The sequence below is a fragment of the Lagopus muta genome, chromosome 10 (genome assembly GCF_023343835.1).
Source record: "Lagopus muta isolate bLagMut1 chromosome 10, bLagMut1 primary, whole genome shotgun sequence".
NCBI lineage: Eukaryota > Metazoa > Chordata > Aves > Galliformes > Phasianidae > Lagopus > Lagopus muta.
In genome coordinates, this window is record NC_064442.1 from 509,803 (window position 1) to 528,836 (window position 19,034).

General features: G+C 58.8%; 1 protein-coding gene across 2 annotated transcripts in view; it reads right to left on the reverse strand.

The window, feature by feature from the left end:
- FRMD5 (FERM domain containing 5) overlaps nucleotides 1-15,173 on the reverse strand; it is a 40,227-nt gene extending 25,054 nt beyond the window's left edge. For both annotated transcript variants that reach the window (XM_048956475.1, XM_048956473.1), the window contains exon 1: nucleotides 14,975-15,173. In XM_048956475.1, coding sequence (XP_048812432.1) covers nucleotides 14,975-15,076 — 102 coding nt within the window. In that variant the 5' untranslated portion in view covers nucleotides 15,077-15,173. The remainder of the gene's footprint in view (nucleotides 1-14,974) is intronic.
- Nucleotides 15,174-19,034: the final 3,861 nt, after the last annotated feature.

The following is a 19,034-nucleotide window of genomic DNA, read 5'->3' on the forward strand; positions in this document are numbered from 1 at the left end:
AATGACATCTTTGCATTGGGACGCAGGGATGGGTGAGGGCTGGGGAACTGCTCTCCATCAGAGCCTGAGCTGCCCCAGCACAGGGCTGAGCTCTGATCCTCCCCAGACCCAGATCCCATGCAGAACCGCGGTCGTTTCGGGGCGACTTTGATGGTATGTTTTCATAACGAAGCCGTTGGCAGCATAAGAATGAGGATTGTGTAACGATGTGTACGGAGCTGGCGGCCCTGCAGAGCGCTGGCTGAGAGCACCGAGCGCAGCTCACGGGAGCAGCTCCGCCCCGGGAGTTTTTCTAAGTGTAAGCATTTACTGAAGGAGGTCTGGATTTCCAATTCCAGTACAACAAGGGAGATGTGCCGGCGTGATCGGGGCTCAGAGCAGCACCACACCGCTGCGGGGTGTGGGGCAGGGGACCCACAGTGTGCTCACATTAACGTCCTGCAGGCACCTGGGAGTGATCCAGAACCGACCCAAGGACTGTGCAATTTCTTCTCTCCATAATCCTGCTGCCCACACCTGCAGTAATGGGACACGGGGCAGCAATCCCTGCAGAAGGGAAGGTCCCAGCAGTGGGCAGGCACTGTCACCTCCAGCGCTGTTGCACTGTGTTGCAGCAGCACCCAGCGCAGTGCCACACAGCAGGCAGGGTGCAAGGAGGGGACAAGGGTCCCCAGGACACCCCCGCACTGCTGGCACAGCCGTGTGCGTTTTGCTTTAACAAACAGTGATAAGAACAGCCCCAGCATGGCATGGGACTGGAAGCCACGGGAAGGCAGGCACCAGGCACTCCGTCAGAGCTGCTCACAGCCCAGAGCAGGGACTGCCAACAGGACTGGGGTGCTGGGGTGCACAACAGGGAGCTGTGAGCTGGCAGGAGGAGCCTGGGGAGATGCGGGTGCGCTCACGCTGCTCTGTGCAGCTTTGTTTTGGTGCTGGGGATGTGACCTCAGCTGTGCTGCCACCTGATCCCAAAAAGAGGACAGAAAAGCGACCACAGTACTGGAAGATGCAGATGGCCTCAAGGAGTGACGTGCTGGAGCGATGCTGAGCGTGGCCCCGCGCAGCCCAGCTGTGCCTCAACATGTAGCAGCAGCCTGAGAAAGGCAGGGAAAGAATTAAAAGGGGCTGTGCAAACAGCAGCAGCACACTGAAATGACACAAGGAACAGAAATGGGGTCCAGGTTTGCTCCCAAAATGCAAAACGCATATGAGGAAGGGTTTGGTGCACAGCATGCTGCAATCGGTGAAGGAGGGAAAGCCACAGGCTGTGAATCTCAGGAAATGACAAGGTTACCAAGAGAAGTCGCAGGCTCTGTGCTGAGTGAGTGGCTGAGGCTGCAGAGCAGCTCACTGCAGCCCCACGGCCGGGGCAGCCCCGTGCACCCCAGGGACAGCCTGGAGGCAGCGCTGCTCCGCGGTGCCACCGCATGCAACGTGCAATGAAATATTGAAGCATCCCATCAAACATTTAAACTGAGGGTGACCCAGTGGCACTGCTGGTGTACGCCAGGGCAGGAAAACAACTTATGTCAGCTGCAAAACCTGTGTGAGGAATTGTCCTGTGTCCCCTGAATGCACAGCCTCTGCCCCTCTCAGGTGCTGAGTTGGCTCCTAGGCAGAGGAATGGACAGATGGTCTGTGGGACAGATGGACACCGAGGAGCAGCACTGTGCCATGGCCTGGGGCAGGTCTGGAGCTGCTCTGCACAGAGGCTCAAGCACCGCAGGCACTTTGCTGCAGGTTTCCAGCCGGCTGCAGCAGCAGCAGAGGAGCACACTGCAAACAGCACAGTGTTTGGGCATCAGTGTTTGTCCCCCTCCAACACCTTCATCTGATGCTCCTGGGATGCTCCCATGTAAATATACTGAACACACCCCCAGCCGCCCCCGTGCCAGAAAGCAAAGGCCATTTACCCCCATCACCACTCAGCAGAACCCCCTGGCCATGGCAGCCCCATCATCGGTGGGATTCTCACCCCCAGGCTCCATTGCGCTTCAGCGAATGCCTGCGAGCACCATCCCAGCCGCCCCGCCCCGCTGCTGAGCGCTGCGCTTCTCTGGGTCCCGGGAAAGGAGATCGGGGCTCTCCACGTGAGCGCAGCCTTTCATTCGTCTTGCCGCTTATCAGCAGGATGCAGACACCCGAACATCAGCCCGCTCCCGCTCCGGCTGCCCTGCTTGTTTCAGGCACTTCAGGAAACCAAGTCGCTCCTCTGCCGGCGGCCGCCACGGCACTGCCCGCAGCACCCAGCCCGCTGTCAAGAGCTCCAATTTACAATTCAGAGCTGCTCAAGCGGCGCTCCTCCATTCCCCAGGAGCCGACGCAACTCTCCCACAGCCTTTAAGCTGAGCCGTGCACCCCGCGGCACGCGACCCGAAGGCGCTCCCGGCACCTCAGAAACTGGGGCAGCCCTGAAGCCTTGGGAGGGAGACACAGAAAAACATCCCTCGTGAATTCCGGATCCAATTAAAATTATTTCAGGTTTAATGATTAGAGGTGCTGCCGGTGCTGGAGAACGGCAAAACCTACTGCAGTGCAACTATTTTCGCGCTGTCCCTCAGAAGCGTCACTGCAGCTGTGAGGCTGATGGAGCAGGGTGAAGCCTGCAGAGGCGGCTGCAGGAATGGGGCAGCCAGTGCCAGGAGCTGGGTCTGGGGGCTGCTGGGTCCCAGAGGGGCTGCTGGCTCTGCATCCACAGCACAGATCGCTGAGGTGAGGAACTGTGACGCTTTCCTCGCTCAAGTGTAAGGAAAACGTCTGTGCATCCGGAGCGCGCGGAGCCCGAGGTGCGGTGCCTGCAGCACGTGCACGAGGCTCTGCTGCTCAGGTTTAATGTGGAAAAGATTCTGCCTGTCCGTTCCACTTCCTCACACGTCAGAGCACGTTTCACATGCGGTTAGAGAGCGTCTCTGCTGAGGGCGGGCGGCGGTTCTTGAAACCTGCGGGAGAAGTGAGCGCACACCTCGGAGCGGCAGGAATCAACGCGAGCCGCACTGATCTGATCAGGAGTAAAACATCTAATCGCATTCGCCATGCCTGCTGCTCTGTGCGCTGCCAGAAGCACGGGGCTTAGAGCGGCACAGGGCTCATGTGCGTGTGGGTGGCACCGGGGGACGAGGAGGGGCTGGGTCCCAGGAAGCCCCCTGTCCTGCATGGGCTGTGCTCGGAGCTGGCACTACAGCGTCAGCCTGGCGTCAGGCGCACAGCCGAGGTGCACAGCTTGCAGAATGGCTTCAGTTTTGTAGAAAGTCCAAAATTAGAACATTCCTGGGAGGTGCAGTTCTTCAGAAGGAGCCGTTCCTGCTGACAGCAGAAGGAAAAATGCAACCAAGTGCTGTTCTGTCCGGTCCGGTGATGAATGATCGGCGCTGCGGCATGGACACGCTCCCCACCTCCCGAAACCCTAGGGAGGAATTTGGGCTTAAACAGATCGGGGGGGGGGGGGGGGTCAGAGGGACAGCACGCCCTCCTACACAGAGTTTCCCTGAGCTCTCACTGTGGGAGAGACCACTTTGGTCCACACCCCGAAGACCCAGCCGTGCTCCCAGCTGCTGCTGGCCATGCAGAGGCAGCAGAAGCGAAGGCCGGCATTGCACTGCGCGCCTCCAGCAAAGGGCAGCCCGGTGTGCGTGACTCGCGCTGTGCCGGTTACGTCTCTCACATCACCAACCTTTATAAAACCCTCAAGGACTTCTCAAATTGTGTCACTCACTTGCCTGATTAGACAAAGCAATCCCATTTCACTTAGCTACGCCAGGGCCTGTTCTGCTCTGAGATTTCATTTTTCCAACTGCAGGAGCTGATATCTGCAGAGTACAGACCCATCTGGGGTGCATGAGCAGCCTCTGCTCCGGGCTCAGTGCTCAGAATGGGATCCAGCACCTGCCCAGCACCGGTGCTGCCCTTGGGGTGTGGGACCCACAGTACCGACCCCTCCCGCAGCCTGGGGGACACCTATGGGGCGCCTCAGGGGCCCTGGGGAAGTCTCTCTGCAGGTCCATGTCCCATGGTGTGGCCACTGAGCACCCCCAGGCCCAGCGACACAGGAACCCACCACCTCCATGCACTCCTTCCACAGAGCTGTGGGTCGCCCAGTGCCCCAGGCAGCGCCTGCAAATGGCTCCACAGCAAAAGCTTTCCCCAAAACACAAAGCGCTGCGGCATCTCAGCGCTGCTGGCTCGCGCATTATCCGCTCAATTAGGTCCTTGCTCTGCAGAAATAGATGGGTAAATAGATAGAGGAGTGCAACCCTGTCATTCAGAGCTGCCGGGACATTAAGGAGGCTGCATGGTCAGTGCTGATGGCACACCAGAGGCGTGCAGAGGGGGGTTAAAATGGGGGCACACACTGCTGGCAGCTCTGAGCCCACCAGGTCCCCTGGAGCCTTCCCTGCTGCACACCCTCCAAGCAGGCCCGTACCACAGCACGCTGCCCAGCCCTCGCTGTCTCTCAGATCTACTGCTCAGACAAACTTCCTGGAGTTTAGGAAAGGAAATAGAGGCTCTGGGCTGTCTGAGATTTAATTTAAAGCCTCTGTGAAGATGCTCACATCTAAACTGTCTTCAGAAGCACGCAGACTTCACCAGAGTGCAGAGCGGGAATATTTCAGTGTGCCCAGAGGCGCGTTTGCTCAATCAGTCGCTGGCAAAAACACAGCCTGGCAGAGCTTGTGAATGCAAACAGCAGGCAGAAGGGGACCAGGAGAACCCACTGAGGACACGGGAGCAGCCGCCCGCCCCTCCCAGAGCTCCCAGCACAGCCCTGGGCAGAGCGGGGCTGGCAGGCGGCCGGCACTACATGTGCAGCACTGGGATATTTGGGGACAGGCAGCAGCAAGCCAAGGAGCAGCGTGGAAACAGCCTTCAAAGAGGGGCTGATCCTGGGACGCCGCTTTGCAATGAGCACACTCAGACTTCTGGGCCACATCTCCAGGCACCCTGCACCAAGCCCGGTGCTAGTGGCCACCAAGGCTGTCACTCGGGCAGCGTGCTGCTCAGCCAGCAACACAGGAAGGCTCACATCGGCCCTCTCCTCAAAGCCTGGATGCAGACACACACCTCCTGGGCATGCCAGCACCACACTGACTGTCACCCATCCTATGGAACACTGCTCCCAGAAGTGTGCTGCCACGCACTTGCAAAACACCTTTCCCAAAGCAGGGGAAGGGGCAGGTGGCACTTTCTCAGTGTTGGGTCAGAAAGAAAGCAGCAATCAGTGAACAGTGCACAGGATGAGGAGCTTTCCAGCATGTGCTCCAACAGATGTGCTCATTAGCATTAATTACTGTGAACGTCCTCCATCAGCCCAGGTGTGGAAAGCCTGCTCTTACCACCTGCAAAGGAGGGGTTCATGCCCTGGCTTAGGCACACCTCTGACACCCACACTGCAACCACCGCTGCCCCACAGGAGCACTCTGTTCCCCTCACCCCAGTCCCAGCTTTTGCTGTTTGCAGCTGCAGTGGGAGGAAGCAGAGCTGCACAGAGATGCGGTCTCCATAACCACAACTTATGGCACCATGACCACTTCCCCCCTGCACTGAGGTGCTCAGGTACTGCCACGGCCCCAGGAACCGCAGCTGGGGGGTCTCAGCCGGTCCCTAGGAGGAGCTGGGGCAGATCAATCTGGCTGTAATTGGGAAAGGCACCTGAGATACAGAGCAGCCATGGGATTAGAAAGGATTGGAAAAGTGCTGCGCTGTAAGATCAGCACCTCTGGCTTACAAAGGGAAATTGACTCAGACAAAAACTTTCTAAGTGGTTTACGTTCTTAATATGTGATCAAATTAGCGACAAAGATGTAACAGCAGTAGATGTAATTTACCTCCTCTGTGTGAGAGCCGGGCACTTGCAGCACTGCACATTGATTCATGGTGCTGGGAGGCAAAGAGTGCTGGGAGAGAGTGCCTGCCTCTGTTCCAGGAGGTGGGGACAAGGGAGCCCCATGGTCTCCATCACCTCCATCCCCACTGCAGGTCCCAGTGGCACAGTGGGCTTTGAAGGATGCACAAAGCAGAAGCTGTGGGGTACCTCTGGTATGCAGGTGGCACGTCTTGTCTTAATCTGCATCGTGAATGCCATTGGGATCAGCCCTAGCAGCGGAAATGCACTCCTAAACATCATTTGGAAGACATCAGCCACATTCAGGTCCTGTCGAAATCGTGAAGCTGCAGGGTCCCCATGGGCAGTGGGTGCCATCACCTCCCTGCAGCCCTCTGCCAGTGACCCCAACCCTCACCCAGCCCGGCAGCCTCAGCACGGTGCGTTTAGGGGTTTCCCTGAGCAGTGGCACACGGGGACACGCGATGGGGTGGCTCTCCTCCAGTGCTCACAGAGCAGCTGAGCAGCACCCGATGCAGCACATGGCCTGCCCGCCGTGGGACACCATCACACGCGCACTCCTGGGCACGCTTCTTGAAACCCTCCATTTCCCAGCCACACACGCCTTATCTTCAGCTCTTCCCCACCAAAAGGTAATTACCTTAAGAGCTCATTACGACTACAGGATGTGCAATTACTGCCTGGAAATAATGCTCTATTTTTAGCGCATCGGAGTGAGAAGCTGTGGATTGATGGAACGATCCCACAGCACAGCAGTGCTTTGTCACAGCTGGGTGGGAGCCGCCCCCGAGGCGCTCTGGTGGGCTCCGAGATCTTCCCAGAGCTCCACCACAAAGGCGCCCACCTGGACCAGGTGCTGCATCCCTCCCTCCGTGCAGTGATGCTGTTTGGAGTCCCTCCGCAAGCAGTGACCGATATGAAAGCAGTGCAGGATGATGCCCAATGTGATTCAAATGCACATGAATGACAATCTATGCATATTTTAGGGCTTGGGGCAGCTTTGGGGCCAACCTGCACTCAGCTCCACACAGTGCCCTGCACTCTGCTGCAGATCCCATCAGGCAAAGGCACCACACCGCCGCCCCAGTGCTGCTTGGTGCCAGGTGGGCATGATGACAGCAGCCATGGTGACACAGTGGCAGAGAGCCGAGGGCATTCAGAACAGCCTCATTTGGCGGCTGTGCTTTGTCAGGAGGTTTCATTTTCCTGGGCACACCTTGCAGACAGTGTGCCATGAGTGCTCCTCCCCCTCGCGCTGCTCTGTGCCGGTGCGCCCAGCTTGCTCATTTGGAAGAACCCAGCAGCGGAACGCCGCCACCTTCCCTGTGCCCAGCCTCAGAGCAACGCCAGGAAAGGAAACCACACAGCTCCCACAGGTTTGATGCCAGCTCCAGCACGAGGTCACCCAGGAGGCTGTCACAGACCTTAAGTAATGCCGCTATTTGCAGACAAGCCATTAGCACCACCGAGCGCGGGTTGGGTCAGCTCCAGCCAGCGCCAAGGAGCGATGCACGGGAGGCTGGCCAGAGAGAAGTGGTCCTCTCTGCATGTGGTGGGATACCAGTCACACCCAGAGCATCACCAGCATTTGGAAACTCACAGATAGAAGCAAGACAGCCCCTGAAATCACGGGGACCCACATGATGCAGCCCCCTTCCCACACAGCCCTGCTACACCTGGGGCGAAGGAGCACAGCACTGAGCTGCACAGCCCTGCTGGCAGGGAGCACAGCAGCACCCAGCCCTGCTCCCAAACCTCAGTGCCAGTGGGCTCATCCATTCACTTATTTGCACAGCTGTTCGTACTGCCTCTGTTACAACACAAACAACTGCTGCTGTGCACTGACAGTGCTTTAAAAACCCAACGACACACCAGGATGGGAAAGTTCCCAATAGCGGCTGATCTGAGGATTATCTGCCTTGCGGTTTAATCTGACTGCATTAATTAGAGGACAGCCACGGCAGTGCAACTTGTTCTCCTTAACGATGCTGTAAACACAGGAACCCCCTCCCTCCCACCCACGGCAGAACCTCCCAGCAGCAGAGTGGGACGAGGGCCTCTCCCCAGCAATGCCCCCCCTGCGCATCACCGCCGCATCCTCCGTTCCCATGGTGACACCATACCCCAGTGCTGACTTTTTCTCCCTCTCTTTAGAAGCCCACGGAACAAAACAAACTGCACAACGGAGGCAATATATGGGGGTCAGCGTGCAGCCACTGCCTTCAGGCTGATTTATGGCCTGCCAGCTCCGTGCAGATGCCACCACAAAGCCACATGGGCTGCTCCGCGTCCTTCCTCCATTCCACACAAACAGCAGGACAGCAGCACGGCTGCAGCCCAAACCCCACTGCTCCTCCAGTGAGCACCGGGTGGTCGCCCACCACCACTTCAAAAACGAGAGGATGGAGCCCTCCCAAAACCTGCTGAGCCCCCCCACTGCAGGAAAGGGACGGGGCAGCTGTGCAGCCACACCGCCCCAACCTCAGCCAGAGCCACAGAGGCTCTCGATTAGAACCCCCCATGGCAGATCAATGCAGACCCCGCCTGGACCCCCCCACCTCCAGCACTGCCACGTGAGGTGTGCTGTGCCAGGATTCATGTCGTATCAGCTCCTTATTTACGCCCGTAGCAAAACCAGCTGCCAGACCGAGGGATGCAGCACACAGCCAACATCAAGGCAGTGCTAAGGCAACACAAGACTCTGACTCCAGCCCGGGGAAGAGAGCAGAGCCAGGAGAAGGCTGTCAGTCACCGCTAATCCGCTCAAAGCAGCAGCTGCCCCGGGGACCCTCAGTGTTATCCTGAAACCTCGGAGAAGAAATCTGTCATCTGCAAGCAGAAGTCATGGCCGGCTGCAGCCCCAGCAGCGGGAAAGGAAAGAGAAAAAAAGGAAGAAGGAAAATCTCTTCTGGGTGAGGAGCAGAGCCTTGATGCTGAGGGACAGCCGGGAACACAACGGCTTTGGAAGGGAAGGGCCTCCATGGGGGCTCTGTGGGCCGCCAGCCCTCCCCAGCACCGCCCCACTGCCAGGTCCCAGAGACACTCTGTTCTCGTTACACATTTCCAAAGGAAATCCATTGCTGTTTGCAAGCCAGAAATATTACTCAGCATGCTGTACAGTGCAACGTTAATGAGAATTAAATCGATGCGGGAGAAGTACCTGCTCAGCATGCTTATTGTCTATTTTTCAAACATAACTATATTGGATTCTGGCTTTTTTTGCCCCCAGCCCAACGCGCTGCCCACTGCACAGGTTAAGCAGATAGATAATATATCGTTAGAGCCCCTCTGAACCACAGATCCATACATTCCTGAAGTCTCTCTCTAGCTCCAGAATGGCTTAATCGATTTCTGTAATTTTTTATTAAAGAAAGATTTCATCCGGGCAGCGAGATGGATATTTCCTCTGGGATCACAGCTTATGTGCTGAGCCGAGAGCCAATCTGATCTGAAACAGCCCCGTTACAAACCCTCTGAAAAATAGAATACCTCCATCACTATGACAGATATGCCACTATAATTAACATCTTCGGTAACAGACATTCCGCAGCCAAAACTTTCTATTTCCAGCTGCAGCACTGACCACATCCCAGCACCCACTACAAAGCAGCCGCAGCTCTCCGGCCTCCAAAGAGCACCACGCTGCGAAGCCTCGCTCACTGCCAGTTTGGGAAGCACCCGCTGGACACCGACCCCCCGCTGCACGCTGTGCGCCCGCACCCCACGGTCAGCCCAGGGCCGCCCACCGCTCCGCCCCGCTCCCAGGAGCTCACTGATGATATCCATTACCGGCAGCTATGAAAGATTCAGGCAGCGCTGCATTTCTGATGAGGAGCTCCATCAGCACTGCGCTCCCGGGAGGTGATGGGAGGTGATGGGCGCAGTGCAGAGCGCTCCTCCATCAGAAGGAAACGCATCGGATGGCGAGCGAGCCATTCCCACCCGCGATGCCACGGCCGGGTGCCCAGCCCCACTCCCGCTGCAGGGAGCGCTCCATTGCAGAGCAGAGCAGCAACCCCACGGCCTCCACATGTAGAAGCGCCCCTTTGGCCCCGCAGCACAGCTCCTGCTGTCAGCCTGCACAGCTGCTGCCCTGGAGCAAAGGCCGATCCTGCCCAGATCCCCCCGCTGCCCCTCTGCAGGAGTCACACACGGCAGCACGGAGCAGCTCCACTCCGCACGGCGCCCGATGCGCTGCTGCCAAAGAAGGCACCGCTGCCAGTGAAGGTAATTCACACGGACTGTAATTGCCAAAGTGTAATTAAGGGCAAAGCACGGCCTGCGTCTTTAAAGGCGACGATGCAGACTAACAAAGGCTCGCTGTTCCCAGCCCTGTGGGTCCGTCCCACTGGCACCACACAAACCCTGGCTCTGCTGGGAGAAAGGAGCAATTCTGCACCGGCCCATGGGACTTTGTGCTCCCTCTGTAGAGGGCCAGGTGCTGAGGACCAGGCGTGCTTTGCAGGCAGCTGGCCGGCTCTGCCCTCCTTATACACCCAGCTCTGGGAGCCCCACTTTGGAGACAACCCCAACGCACCCAGCAGAGCTCCATGAGATCAGACGCGTCCCCAGAAGCAGGCAGGACACAGGCCTGGGCGAGCAGGGAATGCTCCGATGGCAGCAGGTGGGGATGCACAGAGATCGGGCATGGGCTTTGAAAACACATCCTCTTTCAAAGAGCTCCAAGGAGGCACAGTTTGATGTAAATGCAGATGAGTGCACACACCCAGCATGGGACGCCATATCGAGCACCAGCTCTCTCCTTCCCTTCATCCCAGCACTCTGAGCAAAGACACATTCCCCTTCATGCCATCTCCACTGTGCCCAGCTCGCTCCCCATCTACCGTGGCTGTAGGAGCAGGTTGCAGCCCAGGCTGCACCAGGCAGCAGCACTGTGCACAGACTGGCACTGGCACATCTGGGGGAAGCTCCAGGGGCAGACAGGCGCTAATTCCATCCTACTTCCAATTCCATCCCTCCCTCTTCTCCCAGAGCTGTGCACCCAGAGGGGATCACGAACAAAAACATCTCGGAGGTGCCCCAAAAAAAAGCCACTGAGAGCCACGCAAGCTGTAAGGCAGCACCAGGGGGAAGGCGGAGGGCTGGGGGGGGGCATGGCTGGGGACTGCAGCTGGCCCTGTGGGCTCAGCCCCACAGCTGTGGTCCCACAGCCGGACTCACTGTGCGCCCATCGGCCCGGCGGCCACACGCACGCTGTCAGTGTGAGCTCACCATCACAACGCTGTGATAATTTGCTCTGGAAATTTTTCAAAGGAAAGAATTTGACCTAAAACCTTCTTATTTGCAGAACCAACTCCAAAGCTTTTTGTAGCTCAGCAATGATGCTTTTCTGGCTACAGCCAAGCAGCTGATGGCAGAGGAGCAGCCCAGTTACCTCTGGAACAGCACCAGCTCCTGACCCCAGCATTAATGGGGCATCGTCCGTTCCCAGCAGAGCTGAGAGCAAACAAAGCTGCACTTCTCGATGGCTAAAGCCCTGCCTGCTGTCCAACCCCCCCAGCAACCTGCTGTCATCTACAATCAAGGAACCAGAAAGGCTGGAGAAGCCCTCTGATACCCCCCACCCCAGCAAACTCCCTCCTCTCGCAGCACAAAGCCGGCATGCAGCCCTACTCCCAATGCCACATGCAGGTGCCCAGCAATGGGGCTGCAGCCCCCCGTGCCCCCAGCCCATCCATGCCACCTCTGGGAGCAAGCTAGAAATCACACACGTGGGCTGTGCATGGCCCCTTCCCTATTCCCCAGCCAACCCAAAAGCAATTCCTGCTGTGCATTACCTCATTTCTACACAGCAGAAGCAGAAATTTCTTCTCAGTACTCCACATATGTATTTTTCTACGGCAGCATTACCCTGTGTACATTCACCTATTTGTCTTTGGGATCTTACAGTGGAAAAGCGACAACTGAAGGCGCTCTGTTGGGAAGCCGCTCCTGGTGGGGATGGCAGGCGGTCCCAGCACAGCTCTGCTGCGAGCAGCTCACAGCATGCAGGCACTGCTGCTGGGGAAGGAGGAGAAGCTGGAAATATTTTCCATAGGTCTCCATAACAACTCACCTCTCTGCCTCGCATTAGTATGAGAGCAAACGTGTAACTGGCCTGCGGTGGACACAGAGCGGATGTTTTCATCAGTTGCCTTTTCTATCCTTTGTGTTTCAAATTATACACTTGGAAATTGATTTTAGAGGAAAGAGGAGATGCAGCCCGAGAAGCTCAGCTCTGGCTGTGCCTTGCCTTCAAACTTTCAGGCATTTCAGGCAGCGCTCCTTCTCCTAAGCCCCGGGGGCTGTAGATACGTCGTGGTTTGGGCAAGGAACAAAGGCTGCTGCACAGACACTGCCACGCTGCAGGGACAGCAGCGAGCAAGAGCAGCAGCTTGCTGCTACAGACACACTGGTGTTACAGAGAGAAACATCACTTCCAGAGGAATCAATGGCAAACTGGAAGGCAACCTGCCAGCATCACTCCCACCACCACTGGCACCCAGGGGCTGGGAGGGATGCAGCCCCTCGTCCCCTGCAGCACACCGACCCCCCGACCACCCTCACCTCTCCGCAGTGCCCACGGCTCCCAGCAGAAGGATGGAGCTCACCTCAGCTCCATGCAGCGCTCTGCCAACCTATTTCCCAGCATGGGCAGTTGGAAACGATCAGAAGCACGAAGGATAACGAGCAAATAACCTTCACAACAGCCTGCGCTGCAAAGAGCCGAGCTTCTCCATTGTGCTGACGGTTATTAATGGCCCTGTTGAGTCTCTAATGAACTTTGTGCTTCACGTGGGAAGCGGGGGCTCAGTCCAAGTGCTCCTTTCCATTTATTTGAGGCCTTACGTAAGGGAGCTGTCACATTCTGAACCTAGGAAACCTCATTTCGTATTTTTTCTCTCACGTCTCCACGTTCTCATAGCACGAGTGAGTTCAGAAACAAAGCAGCACTGTCTGCCCAGGCAAATACTTGACTCACCAAACGATGGCAAACGGTTCATTATTTCAGGCCCTTTTTGCCACCACTGACTGCACCACGAAGAATCTCAAACATTCCCTGGGACAAGCAGCTCAGTCACACAGAAACCGCAGCGCCGGAGCATTTCTGCCTTCCTCAATGCTCGCTTTATTCCAATTGTTGTGGCACTGCCTCCCCCGTGCCTGGAGATGCGGGGCGGTGAGCGCAGGGACGTGGCAGAGCAGACCCACATCGGGGCAGTGATGGGAGCGGGGACAGCCTGGAGAGCATCCATAGCAGCGAGAGCACTCTGCAGAGCCCCACTGCAGCTGTCACTGTGCTGCTGCTGAGACACGAGAAGCTCCAAGAGCAGAGGGGACAGCGCTTTGTGCTCACCCACAGCAGGAGCCCTGCGAGCGCCCAAGAGCCGCAGGCACAGCTCCATCCCCGTGCTGCAGCACAGCACATCATCCTCCTGCTCTCTGCACAAAGCCTCGGACAAAACCCAAGCTGTTTGCGGGGCATGGAGCAGCTGCCCCCCACAGCTGGGTACCAGCAGGAGCCGGCCCTGAGCCGTGCTCCTCTGCTGCTCCTTTGGGTGCTGGGCGGAACAGTGGGGCGGAGGAGGTGGAGGAGGCACACGAGCACAGAGAAGGAACTGCTTCAACACAGGAACATCACCAAGGTAAACTGGTGGTAATCAAATAAAAGCAACTTTATTTAAGTCATTATCGCACAGCACACGAGCACTACTCACGCAGCTTTTATTGAGCTCAACCAGAGGTTAATCACACCGACAGCCCTCAGGAGCACCGTGCTGGTGCCCGGGATGCAAGGCAGAGCCTGGAGTCACACAGCACAGACCCACTGCAGCCAGGGGAATGCACTGCCAACCTCCCCCAGAGCACAGGTGTGCACCGCACCGCTGCTTCGTGCGGCTCTCCACATCTGAGCAAAAATAGCAATCCTAAATTAGAGCCAACAGGCGCACAGACAGCCCGGGCGAGGAGCACCACGGAGCTCAGCGAGACGCCCAATATCTGCACCCGACGGGGAATGACCTTCAAAACTCATTCACCGCTCCCCACTCCGGGCTGACGGCTTTCCCACTTGCAGGACGTTACCGCTCCCACACACACTTAATTTTGCACGGACTGTCAGCACTTCGCTGTCGGGCAGTGTGAGGGCAATGGCAAACAAACACCTCTCCGCATAACCTTGCTGGCGAGGGCAACAGAGCTGATTCTGGGCATCCCCGGTCCTGAACACCAAACACAGCGATCCACCGTTCGCTATGCTAAATGTCCACCGAAATACAGGATCCGGTGCTATACACTAAAAATAAGAACTAAAAGAGCACGCTAAATGAAGACAGCTCGTTAGATCCTAATAAGGACAGAAAATCCAGATTTTTCTATGCTGCATCGGCCGGATTCTCCCTCCCGAGCCGCGCTCCATGTGAATTAAGAACAGCCTCGGAGGGACCGACGGGCAGCGCCGGCGCCGCGCAGCTCCGTGCCACCATCGGGTGCGCGCAGCCCCGCGTTCGGCTGCTTCAGGAGAGCCGAGCACGCCGGCAGTGCCGCCCGCGGCGCTCCGCTCTGCTCCCACCGCTCTTTGTCATTCGCCGCGCGGGGCTGCCGGCAGCGCGGAGCCGTTCGCGGAGTTGTGGGACGGCCCCCGGTGGCGGCACCTCGACCCGAACGGCCTCAGGCCCCCGGAGCCGGTACCGAACCGCGGGGCTGCGCGGAGCAGCGGTGCCGTCACCGCGATGGCTGCGGGAGAGCGGCGGGCGCCGCAAATCGGTTCGCCCCGCACCGGCACTCCTCTCCCCGGCAGCTCCGGGGCCGAACGGGAGGCAAAACGGCGGCACCCCCGGATCTCACTCCGTACCCACGTCCTCCCTGCGGTGCCGGAGGTGCGGGGCTCGGCGCGAGGTTCCCGCAGCGCACCCGCCCCCCGCCCGACACCGCGGAGGGGGCGGCTTTCGGGGCTCCCCCGCACCGCCGGCACCGCGGGGATGCTCGGGGAGTCGCGCGGCTCCGTAACCGCCGCCGCTCCGTCTTTGTTCGATGCGGGTTCCTTTTGTCTGCGGGTTCCGCGCCGCGAAGAAGCGCCGCGATCCCGGCCCGCCCCTCACCGGCCGTTCCGGCCCCCCGCCCGCGGCTGCCGACCTGGATGGTGCAGGTGTACTCGCTATCGTCCAGCAGCCGCACGGTGCAGTTGTACTCGCGCTCCAGGTTCCTGCTGCTGCCACTCATCCACCTGCTCAGCATCTTCCCGAGCCGGGCTGCGGGGCGCGGAGCGGGCGCTGCCGGCGGAGCCTCCGTTCACATCCCGCTGCCGCGCGGTGCGGCGTTGCGGTCGCGCCCCCCGCCCGGCCCTCCCCCGCCGCACCGAGCCCGCTGCGGGCCGAGCGGCGCGGAGCAGCGCGGAGTGGAGCGCAGTGCCCGTGGCCGGGCCGCGGCGCACGGCGGGCGGGGTGGGGGAGGGCCGGGGAGGGCCCGGGGGGGCGCGGGCTGCGGGGCCAATCTCGGCGCCGCGCCTGTGACGGGCTTCGCCGCAAACCAATGCGGTATGGGCGGCGCGGATCCACCGCCCCCGCCGGGCAGCCCCGCGCGGAAGGAGGCTCCGCGGGCGCGCAGCGGGGAGCGCAGGGGGGGGTTGAAGAATGCGCTGCCGTGCGGGAGCCCGGCGTGGGGCGGGAGCGGCTCACCGTGGGCTGCCGAGCGTGGGGTTGGAGCTGCCGGGGAGAACGGCTGCAGCCCGGGGGCGGCGGAGGGATCATCGCGGTCCCGTAGCCCCGCTGTCTGCCGGACGGGTTGGTGTTTCCACAGTGGGACCGCCGTCACGGCCCTGTCAGCAGAGCCGGGCGCTGAGAGCCCCCCAGGACGCGGGCTGCTTTCCTAGGGCTCACTCCCTACAGAGGGAAACTTTTACGTCTCCCTGTTTTGGACAAAATGGACTCTAGAGGTGATCAGCGCCCAGTGAGCTGCAGCTGGTGCTGCTCTAAGAGGTGAGATGCACGGCACCTGTGCTCAGCTGCTCCCTGGTCCGGCTGTGCGCTGGCTCAACCCTGTGCTTGCCTCTCCAGCAGAGCTGTTGCTGATCCCCCATCAGCTCCAGACTCGCAGCGTGGGGCAGGGCAGACCGGACCCCGCTGCAGGGCAATGCGGCTCCGCGTCTGTCCCCAGGACAGGGAAAAATCCTCCCGAGCCCGCCTCTGCTCTCAGTTACTCTAAGCGTCCAATTAATGCAAATGACGGAGCGGGAATGAGATGTCGGAGGCGGAGGCACTGCAGCAGCCAGACACGGGCAGCGCCTCGGGAGGGGGGATTCGTTCTGCCGGGCTCAATGCTGGCACGCAGCGGCCCGTGGGTCGGCCGAGCCGCGGTGCGCAGCCCCGATCGGCGCAGCACGGCGCGGGGCCGGGCCGGCTCCCCCGTCTGGGCACCGTTACAAAGCCGCTCGCATTCGCCGGAGGAGCTGCCGCTTTGTCAGGGAACGCACTCCGCAGGCATTGTTCGGCCGCCTCAGAGCTCCCCTTCTGAACCAGCTGAGCTGTTAATGAAGAATGGGATCCTCGGCGTTGGCAGGTGCCGCTTTCACACAGAGCAGACGCTCCCGAGCCAGCTGAGCGCTTAATGAAAGCGGCATTCATGCCACGCAGCCGCGCTTTTGTCGGCCGCCTCTCGCCCGTGGCGCGGAGGCTGTGCGATCTGCGCCCCGAGCGAAGGAGCGGCTGCGCTGAGGTTCCCGTTCCTGCGGGCTCAGGAGGGTCGCTGCTGATAGGAGCCGTGCTGCGTGCAGGGCTGCTGCCCGCAGAGCCAAAGGGCTGGGAGATGCCTCCAGAAAACTGCTTGGATCAATCGGTGTGCAGTTTTGATGAGTGATGTCATTTCCCCCCTTTTTAGTAATTTACTCCCTAAATCCTACCAATGCCCGGCGCTCACATTCTGCCTTGCACACCTATGCTCCCAAAGGCAGATTTCCAGATGCACACCTGAAGCCAAGAGCTGTGTGTGCTGCTCTCTGCTCAGCACAACTTCCCCATGACCACACTCTGAGCAGCCCTGCTGCCAGGCTCACCCCACAGGCCCACAGCAGCCTTCTGTTCACAGCAATGCCCTTCCCTTTACCCGTCTCAGGTATTTCAACAGGAATTGTCACACGTTCTGTGTGCACTGTTGCAATAAGCAACTTGCTTTGTTCTGACTGTGGTGCTTGAGGCGTGGAGAACAAAACCTGCACGTCTGTCGGCAAGAGCTGCTGGTGCTGCTGCTGCTGGTGCTCACGATGACCAAAGCACCGACCTCTGCTCTGCTGCCGTTTCTTGTCTGAATGCAACCCGTTCTGTTTGGGTACTTTCTGTGTTTTCTCCATCCAGAGCTGAGAAATGAGGCTGTCAGCTCTGCTTTGCTTTGCAGCCAGCCCTCGCTCTGGAAATACAGCAGAGCAATGGTTCTTATTACCCGAGCTCTGGCACAACCCCGGTGCCATTCAGACCAGATGTCTCACTATGGCCCAGCACTCGGGGTTTGCCCATCATTTACATGGCCAGCAGCGCCGGCCTTGTTGTTATTATACTTCCAAATGAGCTGAACTCACAGGGCCCAGCCCATTCTCCCCAGCTGTCTGCAGCAGGAAGCAGGCTGGAACACATCGTGTTTGGTACCCAGGTCAGCAATGGCAGTTGCGTTCTCCTCCTGGGTGCTGGCAATGCTGTGTGCTCTGAGCAGACACGTGCTTTGGGTCCCTGGGCTGTGCCTGTGCTGTCCCAGCAGCAGCCCCAGGGGGACAGGCTGCAGCACGGAGCCTCCCGGCTCCAGGCATGTAAAATTGTAACTGTGATTTGCAATTACAACCAGAGGATAGCATTTCAGCCTGCTAGGAGGAGGTGGGAACCTGCAGCGCGATGCAGATTAATTACTGCTGACACCCGGGGATGGGCTCATTAGGCTGCAGTCTCCTTCCTTCCCAGCACAAAGTTTTTGCTCTAGGAAGCGATTTCAGGAGGTGACTGCAGAGCTGAGCTCCAGGCACTCGCAGTGTTTGGCCCCAGAGACCCTCAGCCCTGGGGCTGCAGGGCCAGGCTGAGCTCAGCCCTTCCAGCTGCCATTTGTGTGCATCCCTGCAGGGTCACCCGGTGACAACAGAGGAGGGGATGGGGGCTCTGTGCTGGGGATAGGTGCGGGTGCAGCCCAGGGAAAGGCACAGTTGGCAGTGGGGCAATGTGGGGCAATGTGGGGCATGCAGCCTCTGCTCAGCAGGAACCAGCAGTGAACCCCCATGAACCGCTGCCTTACAGCTATGGAATTTCTATGCTCACATTTACAGCCCTCAGTCTGATGTCACAGCATGCTACACTGTTTCTTGGGCCCAAATGTCATCCTGAGAAGGAGCATCCTGGGGTGGGGGCAGTGATAGCACCCAGTGAGAGCAGAACCAGGCAGGGTGTCACTCTGGGTGGGGATGTGGGCCGGGGATGTGTCCCTACCTCCCATGGCTGCATCCTGTGGGCTCTGGGGCTTCTTGGCGAGACATTTCCTCCCTGCACCTCCTGTAAGCTGCCCTGCGGGCTCCAAGTCATTGGCCTTTTTTGGCCTTGAAGATCATTGTTAGGCTGTCTGTGCATGCATTTCTTCACTTTGCTTGTGAAGGAGAGAGACAGCACGGAAGTGCGACTGCTGAAGCCAGCACTTCACAGCAAACAACTGCTTTGACTTTTTTCCTGCTTGCAGAGCTGATGGTAAGTGCAACACAAAAGGCTTTGCTCCGTGTGCTCGCAGCAGAGGCTGCAGATCCGAGGCACTGTGATGGGGCACACAGGGCTCTGTCCTCCTCCTGAGTCACTGCCTTGGCAGCAGCTGCATCACAAACCCTTCAGAGTGCAAATACAGCTCTCAGTCTCCTTGTGTACCCGTGGAGGTGATGCTCTCGGCATTTTTTGGCTAGCAAGGAACGCTCTGTGTTCTATCTAGGGAATACAAATGGGATTTGTTCTGAATCCAGCCCAGAAATCCATTTAGAACATTCCTATAGTTCTATTTCCAGACGGCTGCTGCTGATGCTGCCGGGGCAGACAGAAGGGTCTCTGCTCCCTGGGAGCACGGTGTGTGCCGGCAGCGCTGCTCGGTGCTGGTACTCCACAGTGTTATTTCTGAAAGTCCTGCTTCTCAATCTCCGTGACTAAGAAGTAATCACAGCCTCTGTCAAAAAAAGATATATATATAT